The 15,986-nt window shown below is 42.4% G+C and overlaps 1 protein-coding gene across 1 annotated transcript in view; it reads left to right on the forward strand.

The window, feature by feature from the left end:
* The window catches only part of CHUK (component of inhibitor of nuclear factor kappa B kinase complex), a 30,171-nt gene that overhangs the window by 1,319 nt on the left and 12,866 nt on the right, over nucleotides 1-15,986 (forward strand). The window contains exons 2-12 of the mRNA XM_082223108.1: nucleotides 746-840; nucleotides 1,722-1,836; nucleotides 2,932-3,001; nucleotides 5,580-5,668; nucleotides 7,609-7,698; nucleotides 7,989-8,113; nucleotides 9,715-9,822; nucleotides 11,167-11,302; nucleotides 12,527-12,721; nucleotides 14,194-14,296; nucleotides 15,691-15,814. Of these exons, the coding sequence (XP_082079234.1) occupies nucleotides 746-840; nucleotides 1,722-1,836; nucleotides 2,932-3,001; nucleotides 5,580-5,668; nucleotides 7,609-7,698; nucleotides 7,989-8,113; nucleotides 9,715-9,822; nucleotides 11,167-11,302; nucleotides 12,527-12,721; nucleotides 14,194-14,296; nucleotides 15,691-15,814 (1,250 nt within the window). The remainder of the gene's footprint in view (nucleotides 1-745; nucleotides 841-1,721; nucleotides 1,837-2,931; nucleotides 3,002-5,579; nucleotides 5,669-7,608; nucleotides 7,699-7,988; nucleotides 8,114-9,714; nucleotides 9,823-11,166; nucleotides 11,303-12,526; nucleotides 12,722-14,193; nucleotides 14,297-15,690; nucleotides 15,815-15,986) is intronic.

A 15,986-nucleotide genomic window follows, 5' to 3' on the forward strand; every position in this document is an offset into this window, starting at 1 on the left:
CTTTTTTTCTTTGGCAATCGAGCAGCATGCCAAATTTCACAAAATAACACAAAAAAGTAATAATTAACATTTGATAATCTATATGTAGTTTTTAAAATTTGTATACTGCCCTTCCCCTGAAGACTCCAGGGCACTTCACAACAGAAAAATAATAATAATAATAATAATAATATATTTATACCCCGCCCTCCCCAGCCAGGGCGGCTAACAACAAATACAAAGGGATAATGCAAAATACATAAAACCAAAACAAACCAATAATTCCCCTCCCACAAACACACTTAAAAAGTGTAATAAACCTTAAAGAGGTAACTGAGATTAACCTAATTTATTACAAAAGGATACACTTATAAACCAGCCTAACAGATTTCTGAGGAAATGGGTGGGGTTTGGGTCTTTTTGTTAGTGTTTCCGAATGATACACCAGCAATACATATTGTTCAGCTTTACGCTGCTTCCAAACCTGCTTTGACATTCGGGAACATTTCTGTATCTTTTCGTCTTCAGTTTACTGTATTTTGTTTATCACCTTAAAGAAAAGAAGTTGGGTAGGATACCCCTTTGATGCTTTCCCTTAATTTTCCACAAAAAGGGGCTTAAAACGAAAGCATGGGCAGCTGGGGTATCCCAGAAGAGGATAGCTACAGTCCTAAAAATGCCTGGACAGCTCCTTCTAGATGTGGGAGATGCTGCTGTGGTAATACGTTTTAACCCTCTCTTCTGGTTTCTCTCCTGTCAATTGTAGGATCTGGGTACGAAGATAGCAATCAAGTCATGTCGCTTGGAACTAAGTGTGAAAAACAAAGATCGGTGGTGCCATGAGATCCAGATCATGAAAAAGTAGGTCCTTCCTTGGAGGTTTTTAAGCAGAGGTTTCATGGCCATCTGTCATGTATGATCTGGTATGATCTTCCTGCCTTGCAGGGGGTTGGACTAGAGGACCCATGGGGTTCCTTCCAGCTCTACAGTTCTATGATTCAATGGTTGCATTTTTGTCACCATTAACCCAAAGGCTGGATCTTTGCTGGTGGGTCCCCCTGAAAGCAGTTTCAATGGACCTTATTCGTGCCAAGATATCTGCTAAACTTGGAATCCATTGGTGGAGAGACAAAAGCAATCTCTATCCCTCCCATCCAGGATACAACCACATACAGACGCAGTCTTGGGGTTGTGAAGACGAAGGGCTGAAGGAAGGATATTCTCCTGCTAGTTGTAGACAATCGTAACCAGTCATATTTTGCCCCTGAGGAAGGTTTATCTGAAATGCGTTTGGCATTTGATGGTTCTGATTTTGCACATCTCAGCACCCATTTTGAAGTCTTGCTGCTTCTTCATTGTTATTTTAGTGTCCCCTTCCGAATTCTTCTTTCTGCCTGGTGGGTTGAGGGATGTTGTAATGGCTGCTGCTGTGCTCCAAGAGGCTTGTTTGGAAGCAGAAGGCATATCAGCCATGCAGTTGCTGTTCTTTGAGAGTCACCACTCAACCCTGTAGCAGCATCTTCCGTTGGAAGGCTTTCCACTGCAGCTGCTGTGCTGCTTCTCAGAATACCCATCTTATTTTTCAACAGTATAGGCTTGATTAAGCTAAGTTTCGTTTGATCTATTCCAGTTTTCAAAACAAAATGTTTGATACTGTGCCGCTTCATGAAATTCAGAAGGATTGTCTGTAGTAGTATGCATTTTCAGAATACTTCCAATTTTTTTTCCCTTTGTTTATTTAGGCTGAACCATCCCAATATTGTAAAAGCCTGTGAAGTGCCTGACGAGATGAATTTCCTTGTCAATGATGTCCCACTTTTGGCTATGGAATATTGCTGCAAAGGAGATCTCAGGAAGGTACGGCCTGTTCCTTTGACTACTGATGCCGTTTAGATTTTGGGTTTGGGACTATAGCTGGGCGCAGTATGTGGAGAAGGGTGATGTGCTGTTATCATTTCCTGAGGTGACTGATGTTCCTGACAACGTTATTTTGGACTTGTGCTGCATGCCAGACTTAGGGAGCGTGGGAGAAGTGTGCAACTGTCAAACTAGATGGGATAAGGGAAACAAATGGTACCCCTTCGCTCAAGTTCAGGCAACATTTTTATTTTGTATTCCCTGAGGGCTGCATACCAGTGTTGGGTGGGGCTGGAACCTGTGATGGATGGGACCAAAGCAAGGCCACGCTTATTTCTCTCAAAAGCAAATGATACTTTTGAGAGCCTCGGGTACCATCTGACATCACGATGAGTCAGGTTTGGCCCACCAAGGGTGGGAAGATAACTCTCTGACCTGCTGACCAGAAAAGGTTCTCCATCCTTGGTTTAGTTAGACCAGAGCACCCTCAGAAATTACTTTTCCTTTAGCCTTTTATTTTATTCTGAACTACCCTGAAGGCCTGTTACCAGGCAGAAAGGCGGGATATAAGTATATTAAAGAAATAAGTACAGTGGTACCTCGGGTTACATACGCTTCAGGTTACATAAGCTTCAGGTTACAGACTCCACTAACCCAGAAATACTGCTTCAGGTTAAGAACTTTGCTTCAGGATGAGAACAGAAATCGTGCTCCGGCGGTGGCACAGCAGCAGGAGGCCCTATTAGCTAAAGTGGTGCTTCAGGTTAAGAACAGTTTCAGGTTAAGAACAGACCTCCGGAACGAATTAAGTACTTAACTCGAGGTACCACTGTAGTCTTGGAACGAGGCAGTGCCCCTCCATTTTAAACGTAACAACTGTATAGGATGGTTTTCTGCTTTAAATATGTTTGTGGACAATGCGATAGATTGCTGAAGTAGATCCTCACTTTAAGTGTATACAGAGGCTTCTCTCATATAGGTTTTGTGTTCTCCAAGCAATTGCTTGCTCATAAATTCTTTCATTCTTAGAAGGGTGTACAGTATATTGATGGCTGAACTGTATATCAAATGTCAACCTTTTATCCTTCCTTGTAGCTGTTGAACTTACCGGAAAATTGCTGCGGCCTTAAAGAGAGTCAAATACTTTCTCTTCTTAGCGACATCGGTAAGTCAGCTGTTCCCTTTTGTGCATTTGCGACAAGCCTTTGTGGTTCTCAGACTGCTAAGTTTGCCTTGAAACTTAGGATGCACAAATCCCTTTAATTTTAGCATTTGTTTGTTTATTTTATTTATAAAACTTATATACCACTTGATTGTAAAAAAAAACCAAGTACTCATATGACTTTCCTTAGCTTGCCAAATTGATTCTGATAGCACTGTTTGAATGTAAAATTATTTTGGATTCTATAGATCGAAAAAATATTTGTCACCAGTTAGAATGACGGTGCATATTGAACTGGAGGGGGCACACCAAATGATGGTAGTAGAACACAGCCATCATTAGGAGGGACAGAGAGAGCTTTCCTTTTAACGTCTGCCCCAACACTCCTTCCATTTTGGCAATTCAGGAAATGCGGGCCATGCGCTTTCAAATGATGTCTAGAAATATGAATTCTAAAATGAAAACAGATTTTTGCCTTAGATTCTGATCTCAGTTTAAGATTCAGGCATGATACCCCTAACTATATTGTTCTGTCATTGACCACATTCACGTGTAACAACAAACCAGACTTTATTCCTTATTACGTATTGGTGCATGCTGCCCAGTCATTCTGTGTGCTCCTCCCTGAGTAGAATAAAGAAGCCAAGATGACTAGGCTTCCTGTTTCATTCATCTAGGTCTGATACTCCCTAACATGCCTAACTCACTTGTTGCAGTAGCCTAACTGGGATGTTAACCTGAGCAGATGTCAATCTTACCAGACTATAACTGTCGGGGACAGAGTACAGTTGATCTACTAGCCTAAGATAGAAAAAAGTACTCCACACCACTGAGGATACTTGACCTCAAGGTTTGCTGTTTACTGCAAGGCATTATACATAAGGCTGCCATTGAAGACAAATTGGAAACCTCAGCTGGTGTACAATTGGCCAGGTTGTTCACCCGGGTGGAATGGTTTGAGCACATAACACCATTCCTAGCATGGTTGCATTGACTGCCAGTTTCGGAGCCCAATTCAAAGTGCTGGTTTTGACCTATAAAGCCTTTTGCCGGTCAGAACCCCAGTACATCAAGGACTGCCTCTCTCCACATGAAGCCGGACTCTGCACTCATCATCTGAGGTTCTTCTCCATGTGCCTTTTCTGAGAGAGGAACAGAGGGTAGTGATATGAGAACCAGTGTTCTCTGTGGTGGCTCTCTTAACAGAGAGCATGTTGTCCCCAGAGAGTGATGCCTGATGCAATCTCTATTTGTAGGGAGCAGCCAAAAGCGTTCCCATTCAGCTGGTTCTGTTTTTTTATATTACTTACATATTTTTGGATGTTTTATCCTTGTTTTTAATGCTAATTTCTGTAAGTTGCTTTCACTTTTTGGGGTGGGGTGTTTCTAATAAATATAACAAATAATAAGGCTAAATCAAGGAGTATTCCCAGGCTAGCAACCTGATAATTTAGGGAGGTTGCTATTCTGTTCAAAACAGGAGAAATTTGACATTGCCACTAGAATAACAACATTTCCACGTCCAAAAACTTCCATACACATTATAACTCGCATAAACACTGTACATATTTTGTTTTATGTTTTATTTACACCATTTGTATACCACTTAATATATAAGAAAATATCTCTAAGCAGTGTATAGAAAACTGAAACAACAAAGAACTTAAAGAAGAAAAAATATGACAAAAATGCAGTTCATACAAAAATATCACTGTATAATAAGCACCATATTGAAATAATTCAACATTTAGAGCTAAACCATAAAATGCAGGAGAATAAGAATACAGCAGTACATGAAACACCAATATGAAATAAAACCAGTCACAAAATGCTGACTGCTTCCAGTATTTCACAATTGGTGATTAAAATTGCGCAGAGTATTAACAAATGTGGGATGCTCAAAATGTGAAGAGTGGCATGCTAAAATCACCCAGCCTGTGATGTTGTTCAGAGTCCCCTGCATTAGGCATTTGGATTTTGTAATACTTCCTTTCAGTGTTAAGCAGCACTCAATGCAGTTCACAGAATAAGAATAAATATAACACTGTTGGCCCTGACATCTATGTCATGTAGGTCCCTGGCCTGCCCTTCCCTGACAGCCCTGCATTGCATATAGATTCATCTGCTCAGAAACCTATGTACAACACACATATTGGGGGGCCAGGGTAATGGAACCCCACTGCGCATTCTACATGTTGGTGTGGCTGGTATGTGAGGAGAGCTCAAATAGCATTAAAATCCATTTCTTATCTTGAGGATTCATGTAATGTCTCTCCCCAAAAAAACAAACAACAACAATCTCATTCACATGTAAGACAGTTTCAGCACAGAAATACAAATAATCTAAATGATCCACTACTACTAGAAACCTTGTAAGGTGGTGTATTCAAAGCTGGCTGATAGAGTAGAACTGAAAAAATGCACACTCGGCTAGAGTAATTTCATCCTCCCGTACCTCCATCTATGTTCTGCTGTTTATATACTTCATAGATAGTCAAAGAAAGACTGGATGTAAATTTCTCTAAAAGGTATTTTTCTCCTTAACATCCCCCTCCCCTTCCAAAACATATTGGACTTCTAGGTTATGGTATCCAGTACTTGCATGAAAACAGAATAATACACAGGGACCTAAAACCTGAGAATATTGTTCTTCAGGAAGAAGGTGGAAAAGTAAGTGACATGCCTTGGATGATCTGAGCGGATTATCTACAAATATTAATTTTGCTTGGATGCAATAAGAAGTACATCTGTGGCCTACTTTTCAGCCGCCAGCTGCAAAATCTGGTGTATAGTTTCAGTATTCTGACTGGAATCCTTTAGTAGTGTCAGTGATGTGGAGGGTAAAGGGAAAGCTTGCATAGCTCTGCTATGGGTCTACTTAGTCATTATTCAGCTGTCGTGTTGCGGAGGGGGTGGAGTTTGAAGCAAACTAATGAGAGGCAGGGAATTTGCTGGGACTATTGGGACCACCTTGATTCTTTTTGACCATCTTCTGCAGAGGAGGGAATGGGATAAGAAGTTGAAGTGAGTACCAGTTCTACCCGGGAACCTCAAGGATAGAAACAAAAGAGTTGGGAGATCTGAGCTGTCTGCTGCAGAACCCCCCACACTCTGCTTAGGCTGTGCCAGATAAGCTATAGTAAAGTTCTCCTTGAGGTGAATCGGATGGAATTTACTCGTACTTTGGCTTTCTACACACAGACACAATGAGGGAAGTGCTTTCCTGTGATTAATCTCCCCTTTCTCCCCAGATTGGCACCTCAATGGGAGTGTGCTAATCAAATGGGAACACCTATGAGGTTGGTCTTGCCCTATGTGCAGGATTAGGTCATGCTTCTCCATGACTTGGCATTGCACCTTGAGCCAGCTTCCACAGCACTGGGTACATGTGAACAGAGTCTCTTGACTGTCATCTTGGGGGGGGGGGGGAGCAAATTTTCAAATTTTCCTAGTGCTAGTAGCCCTGGTAGGTTCCTCATCTTTCTGCTGCAATGCCACTTGTTTCACTTTGTGCAGTTGTCTGGGGCTATGTGCTGTTATGGCCCTCTGTGGCAGTTGAATCAAATGGTTGATGGGGTGGTGTATGGATGTTCCCTGCCTTGTCCGTGTGGAGGAGGGAGGGAAGGAAAGAAGTAGTAGTTTATTGCTCTTAAGTGATGCAATCCAATACAAGGGAGGATTATGTTTAAAACTGAATAAATTGAGCTAGGCAGCAGATTACAATTCAATGATGATTTCAGGTTGGTGAGATTCTGGGGCAAGAGTAGTATGGATAATGACTGTTAGTTTAAGGCATTGAGTCCTGCTAAAGCAACTAATCAGACAGTTCTGGCTGTAGACTTCAGAATGGAAGATCAGAAGTCAGCATGGAGATGGAAAAAACTAATTAAAAGATTACAGTATAAAAGAAATGACATTAATTGTAAAAACACAAATTCCCTTCTAAATATCTCGAGTAAATGTGAAGTCTTTGTGCTATGGGTATCTAGGCATGGGTGAGTTTTCTATAGTCAGTGGGTGTTGGTTTTAACGACAGATTCACTGTGAGAAGCAAGGAAAAAAAGGAATCAAATATGAACCTGTTCTTAAAAACCAAAGAGAGAGAGAAATATGAACCTTAAGCTGCAGGCTGTGAGAGGTAGTTTAACGAACACCAGTAAAACAGAATAAAGTACCTAAGAAGATTTGGGTGAGAATTGTGATTCTGTCACAGAGTTTAAGGTGATATTCAGATGTCAAAAGACAGCTGGCAAAACTAAAAGTAAGGGAAAGTAAAAAGAGATGCCTTGGCCTTCTTGAGGCTGCTTAGGACCATGGTAGAATTTCCTAAAGTGTGGAGAGGAAAGGAAAGAGCCAAAAACTTGGAGGAGAAGTAAGAAGTTTGTAAAGAAACATGAAGGATGGGGGGACAAGAAAATGGGTCTGTATGCCACTTTGGTACCAGTAGCTGAAAAGTGGTTGAGGCATTTTGTTAATTAATTTAATTTAACTGAGCAAATTGCAGAGCTCCTAAAACTGACGTGGGTGAAGATGTTTGATTTGATGTTGAAAGCAGCAGAAAGGTCAAGTAGCATAAATGAAGAATATACTGTATTTGATTTCATTTCCAGATAATTCACAAAATAATAGACTTGGGATATGCCAAGGATCTGGATCAAGGAAGCTTATGCACATCTTTTGTTGGGACCTTACAGTACTTGGTAAGACTTTAAAAGATGTAGTGCACTGCAGCAAAAACTGCCCCCGTTTTTATTTCTATGCATTATACATTACATCCCTTAACTGTAGAATTATAGCGAAATACTTGCAGTGTTCTTCATATGTTTTTTGTATTGGGAAGTTTTTAACGTTTGATGTCTCACTGTATTTTCATATTATGTTGGAAGCCACCCAGAGTGGCTGGGGCAACCCAGTCAGATGAGCAGGGTATAAATAATAAAAATTATTATTATTGCCGTTGTTATTGCATCTTGTTTACTTTTTTTTTAAGGCACCAGAACTCTTTGATAATAAGCCATATACAACTTCTGTAGACTTCTGGAGCTTTGGAACTGTTGTCTTTGAGAGCATTGCAGGATTTAGACCATTTTTACATAACCAGCAGCCTTTTACCTGGTAAGAGTTTTTTTCTTTTTTTCCTTTCTTTTTTGTATGCAAGAAAGTTTTATTTGTTTCACCAAGTATTGCACAAAGGTATACAAGTACAAACCATCACCACAGAAGATGAAGAAGAGCTGGAGGGGGCTTGAGAGCAAATGAATACATTCAAGATCAGTATAGACAAATCTGTTGGTCCTTTTCCACACAGGTGGGTGCTCCAAAAATATTCAGGCTGGCATAGGAGAGGGAGGGCTTGGCTATAGTGTCAATCACACACTATGAAGTTTAACTATGCTTAATAAACCCCTAGGAACAATGACAACAAATAGTTCCTCTGCAAGATCAACTGAAGCTAATTTGATTAGTGCAAGGAGGGATCTGTAATCAGCCTCCCATTCATTCCAGGAGGGGACAGGTGGGAAAGACCTGGGGAGGAGCACCCCCTCTTTCTTGCAAGCCCAATTTACTTTTCTGATTTGTGGCCCAGCTTAACAGCACTATATAGGCCACTCAAAGAACCATACTCAACATGAAGCTTTCTAAACAACGGTTTGTCCAATCGGCACTTGCAGTGTAAATGACCGGGGATACGGCCACTATCTCAAACTAATGGGCTATTAGACAATTGCTTGCCTTTCCTGTCCACCCGAGAAGAGCTAGTAGAGTAAAATCATATCAGTGTTGCATATACCTGGGAAGCCCCTCTTTTGGAAGTGGACTACTTGGAAAGAGTCCACCCATCTTGAAGACAAGAGGAAATCAAAAGGGTTTTCCTTGTGAATATTCCTTCCCCCAATAAGTCTCTCACTTATCTGGCATAATACCTTCAGCTGGTCAAGGGCTTTCCAGGCTATCATTTTGTGGAGCAGTTGCTGGGGATCTAAATGCACTTGCACCAGCTCGTGTTGCAGCTGCTAAATATTGCAGCGTTACTGTAATATTCAAGCACTCATCGGGCAATGTTCTGTTCCTTAGAAAATGAAGAGGTCATAGCCACTCCAAGGAAGCAATTATGAGTGCTGTGTTGCATGTGGCTGTGTGGGTGTCACAAGTGCCTATTGATTCAGCCAAGGATATCACCGGTGATGGATTCACATGTATTGACTTGGCTTACTAGCCAGCCTCTTTTGTGACTGTCATAATCTTCTTCCCTCTGAGATATGAAGAGGATTAAAGGCAGCAGAATGAATTTCTCCCATTTGAAAAGGTTGGGGAGGTCCTAGCAAATGCAAAGGGCTTGGGGGGAGAGAGGAGTCTTATGTCACTTACACTAAGGTACGAATAGAATAAGGAATAGCAGGAAAAACTCTTGCCATTGTTTTCTCCCAACCCGAGTTTACATAAGAGAGTCAGGGAAAGGGGGTGCTGGGTATTTTTCTCACCAGAGGGCGGAGGCATAGCCCCTGGTGAGCTAGCAAGTAAATTGTGGGTTTCTGTCTGATAGCACATGCTCACCTTCGGGTAGCTCCAAGCTTTCGGCTATACACAATTTTAGTTTGTACACGTAACCCTTGGAACTGAACCCTCTACATAAGATAAGGGATTACTGTAATCTCTTTCACAGTGTGTTGAGCTGTCAGTTATTTTTCAATCCTTCATTCATTGTTTTTCTACAGGCATGATAAAATCAAGAAAAAAGATCCAAAATACATTTTTGCGTGGGAAGAGATGACTGGGGAAGTTAGATTCAGTCCTCATCTGCCAAATCCCAACAGCCTCTGCAGGTAACATTAAATCCCCTGCTTTCCTTCAAATTGCTCAAATTCTGCAGTGCAAATCTGTTCAGCTGCTCTTTTTTCTTAATACAGTGTCAGGTGGAGGTTTTAAGGTATAATCTTTTACCAAAGTATATTCTGGTCCAAATACATTCTAGCTTTCTTTTCTCTGATAGTTACAAGCAGTGCTTTTTTCTTGGGGGACTCAAGGGTATGTATACCCCTAAACATTCTGTGAATCTTAAGTTTGGCCTCATTGAGGGGCAGTATTTCATTATGAGTAGGAAAATGAGAGTATTCCTAAACATTTTTTAAGAAAAAAGCACTGGTTACAGGTAGCATTCCTCATCTAAAATGATAGTTGTCTTTGGAAGCTCTGGAATAAGAATGAGCAACATTTCTTCCCTGAAGGGATATATTCCCTCAAAGAGAATTTGTTGAGGATCACATGCTGGCAGTGGGTGAAACTAAAACAACCCTTCTATTTTCTTTTTCTTTGACTGTAAAAGAAACAGTGTTAATTATTTTCAGTTCATCACCACCACAAACTCCTTCTGCCTTTCTCTCTCCCTCTCTTGCGCATACATCTACACTTTTTACATCATTTTCCTCACTTATGCACACACAGAGGGATGCCTTTTTAAAGCATAGCTTCCCTGGAAACCTCACTTTGCAAAGCTTTCTTCCCTATGTAGGCAAGTAATGCTTTTGATGGTCTTTCATTCTCTGGTATCTCTTATTTCTTTCTGGGCTGCAGGGAATCAGAAACTGACCACAGAGGTTTTGAACCACTCTGGCTGCTGTGTTCCATGTTTCCTCTCTCATGTTTTGGCAGAATTTAAGGGGTATTTTGTTTGTGTGTAAATAGGTGAAAGAGCAAACAAAGATAGGTTTAAGACTATTTTAACCTTTTGTACACCTATCTTCCTTGTTAACATAGTTAGGAACTCAGATGAACCTTGGAAGCAAAGCTGAGAATGGAAAAACTCTAAAGAACGTGGCATATGCAAGAGAATTTCGAAAAAAAGAAAACTAAACTGGCTAGATACAAATCTGATGTTCTTTTCCAGATTAATGTCATGGAGGATACTGTGCCCATATCAGTCAATTTTGTTGGTTTATGTATGGGAAATATATCCATGTCAAAGCTGTTCTGTGGTTTATTAATCGTACACAAATGTCTGTCCCCTCCTCCTGTTACTGGTTCTGGCATCCTTGTGTTCATAATGTACATTATATGGTTACACTAGTAAGTATCTAGTAAGTAAGATCTTTTGATAAACTAGGTATTAACAGTTGTTCATGGTTAACGGTTGTTAACCATTGTCTACTGTGCTTTTGTTTTTGGTTTAGTATAATTGTAGAAATGATGGAGAGCTGGCTGCAACTGATGCTAAATTGGGATCCACAGCAGAGAGGGGGTGGTCCGGACCCAGAAACTGGTAATTTGAGATGTTTCCAATTAATGGATCAAATACTGGGTTTGAAGGTAAGTTCTGATACGGCATGCCCGAATTAAAAGGAGGTTGTTTAAATGCATTACCATTACACAAGCTAGTAAGCTACCTTCATTTGTTCTCTGAAATCTCACAACACAATTTTTGCAGTGCTGTGGCAGAACGCTCTCCTTTGGCTAAGGAGGGGTAGGGAACCCAATCTGGCCAGTGGGTCAGCCCTCCTTATCTACTGCTAGCAGGCCAAATATAGCCACTCATCTGTCATCACAGTGTCATCAGGTGATGGTAATAAGGGCTTCCAAGTATCACGCAGGACTTAGTGCTAATCAGCAGGCTTGGAGTCACTGCTTTCTGCAGCACTCAGTTGCATTGTCAAGTTCCAAACAGGAAGCTCTGTCACAATCCAATCCAGCCATGGCTCTCCCTGCCCCACACCTGGTTTCACATACAACATTAGGTGCAGGGCGGGTGGGTATGGTTTGAGGGAAACTGCCTAATGGGCCAGATTGGAACCTGAACCTGTGCCAAATTTGGTCCATGGGTTGAAGGTTCCCCAGCCCTGGCCTAAAGGATAGAAAATACCATTGGCAATTTGTAGAAGCAAGCCTGCGGGAGTTGGGGGGAGAAGAAAGGCTGTTAGGTCTTCAGGGGAAGGCACTGTTGACCCGAACTTTTATTTAAATAATTTTAATACTGGGGGCTTAAAGGTAAAGTGACCCCTGACCATTAGGTCCAGTCGTGACCGACTCTGGGGTTGCGGCGCTCATCTCGCTTTATTGGCCAAGGGAGCTGGCATACAGCTTCTGGGTCATGTGGCCAGGATGACTAAGCCGCTTCTGGCAAACCAGAGCAGTGCGCGGAAACACCGTTGACCTTCCCGCCGGAGCGGTACCTATTTATCTACTTGCACTTTGACGTGCTTTTGAACTGCTAGGTTGGCAGGAGCAGGGACCGAGCAACAGGAGCTCACCCCGTCACGGGGATTCAAATCACCGACCTTCTGATCGGCAAGTCCTAGGCTCTGTGGTTTAACCAACAGCACCACCCGCATCCCTTACTGGGGGCTTATATAATAATAAATCAACTTCTTAGAGACAGACTCCTGATTTCTGCTTAGAGTGATATAGCATTTTTATGTATGTGTATATAATCATCTTCTTTTGTGGGGGGCAAAGAGTTGGTTTTCCTTTTGGTTTTCTCTGACTAAATTACTGCTGGTTTGGGGTTGAGTATGTGTGCCTTTCTTTCCTTTTCAGATAGTTCACATCTTAAATATGACGTCTGCCAAGATCCTGTCTTTTTCATTGCTCCCTGAGGAAAGTCTCCATTCTCTCCAGTCTCGCATTGAGTCGGAGACTGGGATCAGCACAGGGAACCAAGAGCTTTTGCTTGAGATGGGAATTTGCCTAGACCCTCGGAAGCCAGCCTCTCAGTGTGTTATTGATGGCGTAGTAAGTTTCCCTTTTTCATTCCAGTAAACGGGAATATATTCCAGTATTTGCAGCAGAGCACAGCCTTTTATTTGCCTGCAGTTAAGGGTGAAGTTTCTGTGGTGTAGTGGTTAAGAGCGGTAGACTTGTAATCTGGGGAACCGGGTTCGCTTCCCCGCTCCTCCACATGCAGCTGCTGGCTGACCTTGGGCCAGTCCCACTTCTCTGAAGTCTCTCAGCCCCACTCACCTCACGGAGTGTTTGTTGTGGGGGAGGAAGGGAAAGGAGAATGTTAGCCGCTTTGAGACTCCTTCGGGTAGTGATAAAGCAGGATATCAAATCCAAACCCTTCTCTTCTTCTTCTTCTTCTTCTTCTTCTTCTTCTTCTTCTTCTTCTTCTTCCTCCGCTCTTCCCCTGTACTCCTTGTATCTTTTTCAGTTCATACATGAGTTTTCTGGTTCTGTTGAGACAAAAAAAATTAAAATATTGACGATTCAGACTCAAAGAGTTGTGTTCAGCAGAATATTAGAATTGTAGAGTTGGAAGGGACTCTGAGGGTCATCTAGTCCAACTCCATGCAATTTGTGAATCCTGCCTACAGTCGGTTCTGTCAGCACATGGATTTTCCTTGTGGGGCAGAACCTTTTCCTTCTGTGTGCGCCCTAAATCTGCCCATCCAGAGCAAATTTGGTAGTAGTCTGGGGCGTGTGAGCTGGGGGGGGAACAAGGGTGGTCTTGTTGTGCTAGGAGCAACTTTTGCTTGCACAACAATTTAACACAATCCATGTAGTTTTGCACAGTTGACTTGTGCCTTTTTTTGTCTTAAGTGTGTAATCATGGTTCTCTGAATTACAGCTACCATATTTTTCGCCCTATAGGATGCACTTTTTCCCCTCCAAAAATGAAGGGGAAATCTGGGTGCGTCCTATGGGGCGAATGCAGGCTTTCGCTGAAGCTTGGAGAGCGAGAGGGGTCGGTGCGCACCGACCCCTCTCGCTCTCCAGGCTTCAGGAAGCTATCAGCAAGACTGGGGAGCCCTGCGGGAGGTCCCGCAGGGATGTCTAGGCTGCGGATAGCAGCCTGCTTCCCGGAGCGCCGGGCGCCCTGAAAGCAGAGCGCCTGGCGCTTCGGGAACACATCCGCAGCGTGGGGAGCCCTGCAGGAGTTCCCCGCAGGGCTCCCCACGCTGCGGATAGCAGCCTGCTGCCTGGCGGGCGGGGCACCCTGAAGCAGAGCGCCCCTCGCGCCGGGCAGACATGGGCCAGCCCCACAAGCTCAGGGGACAGCAGGGAGGCGCAGTGCCGCCATCCCACTGTTCCTCGACCTGGTGCGGTTTCCCCAACCTGCTTTTGGGGAGGAAATAAAGGGAATTTTTTTTCCTTTATTTCCCCCCAAAAAAACTAGGTGCGTCCTATGGGACGAAAAATACGATACTTATTCAAGGTTTCTGTGGGAATTCTTGACTTGTTTGTTTCTCTTTTCTCCTTGGCAGAGAGGCTGGGATAGCTACATGGTTTACTTGTTTGATAAAAGCAAAACTATCTACGAAGGCCCCTTTGCTTCTAGGAGTCTGTCTGACTGTGTAAATTATATTGGTAAGTATATTGCAGTTCAGACCTGATTATTAGTTGTTACGAGCAGGGACATAACTTTCAGAGCCCTAGCAATAAAATACTATTTAGGAGGACTAATTGTTCTGTATCTGCTGTGACGCAGTGCAGCTAATATATTTCATGATGCCATTACTGTAAGGGGAACACAATGGTCGGTTGTTTCACAAATTCAGCCCATAATAGTTGCAAGAGCAGTGTATTCAGAGGTGACGTTCCTTGCATTTCTTGGTTAGGATTTTTGAAGCATTAATTGTTATAGTAGACATTTTTGTGTGCGTTAATTGCCAAATACAATGTTTGAAATCCAGCTAATCACACCTAGCTTGATAAAGTTTTATGAGGAACTTCAGACCATTAATAAGACATTCTTATGAGAACAAACCAATTATGCCATATGTTTTTGGACTTCCCATGTTTTTGTTCATTTTTATCATGGTCTGTTATTTATGTGCAAGAGTTTTACCCTCATCCTTGCCCCACCAACCTTTTCTTTTGGTACAAAATCTAGCTAGTCATTTCCCTTCTTGTTTCATCCCTCAGTGGGTGGGATTGAGAGTCTTCTTGTTCCTTTGTACCTTTGCGAGTTGCGCTAGCAGCACCTCAGGCAGCTTTCTCCTCAGTGAAGGCAGTCTAGAAACAAGAAGAGCAAAGCTTCCCTGTACTATGTAGTGATAGCTTTTTTTCAAGGTAGAAGGGAATATTCCATTTGTGTATGAAACGGATGGAAAGTCTTCCATAGCAATTAAATCTCTATTCCCTGTACTTGAAGAATCAGGTCTGGAAGAGCAACATAGCTGCTGAGTCCCACTCCTGCTTTCCCACAGTTTCCTGCTTTATGAGTCCCATGGAAAACTCCAATCTTTGTTTTAAACATTACAACACCAATTTTATTGTGCAGTTGGATCAGTCCAGTGGAGGGACCCGCCTAGACATCCCCACAAGCCAGAATCATCAGAAGAACTCAATCTCATGTTTTGCTGTACTACAGTGGTACCTCGGGTTAAGTACTTAATTCATTCCAGAGGTCTGTTCTTAACCTGAAGCACCACTTTAGCTAATGGGGCCTCCTGCTGCCACCACGCTGCTGGAGCACGATTTCTGTTCTTAACCTGAAGCACTATTTCTGGGTTAGCAGCGTCTGTAACCTGAAGCGTATGTAACCTGAGGTACCACTGTATTCCATTTGATATGGTGGTGTGTTAGATTTCAGGTGTTCTTTTTAAGTGCAGTTCGAAAATGTCTCTTGTTTAGACAGTTCAACATTATAACTGTTCTGGTTCTGGGTTGCCTCTAATAAATATGCACTGGTAGCTTTTTATATTACAGATTTTAATGTTTTCAGTAGTGATGGCTGTTATGTTTCCTTCCTTGCACAGTGCAAGAGAGCAAAATTCAGCTGCCCATTGTGCAGCTTCGTAAGATATGGGCTGAAGCTGTGCATTACATCATTGGACTAAAAGAAGATTACAGCCGGCTGTTCCAAGGTCAAAGAGCTGCAATGTAAGCCAGCAATTCAGTAACCGAGATCAGCGGGGGAAAGGGTAGCAAGTGTGTGTTCAGGGTACCCAAAAAATCATAGCTTTGTTTTTTCAAAAAAATGTAGAGTTTACTTCTTTGTGTCTGTGAAATCCATATGGGATACAGGGCATGGTGAGTCTTCATTAACAACAGA

Source organism: Podarcis vaucheri (assembly GCF_965113315.1).
Source record: "Podarcis vaucheri genome assembly, chromosome: 5".
Taxonomy (NCBI): domain Eukaryota; kingdom Metazoa; phylum Chordata; class Lepidosauria; order Squamata; family Lacertidae; genus Podarcis; species Podarcis vaucheri.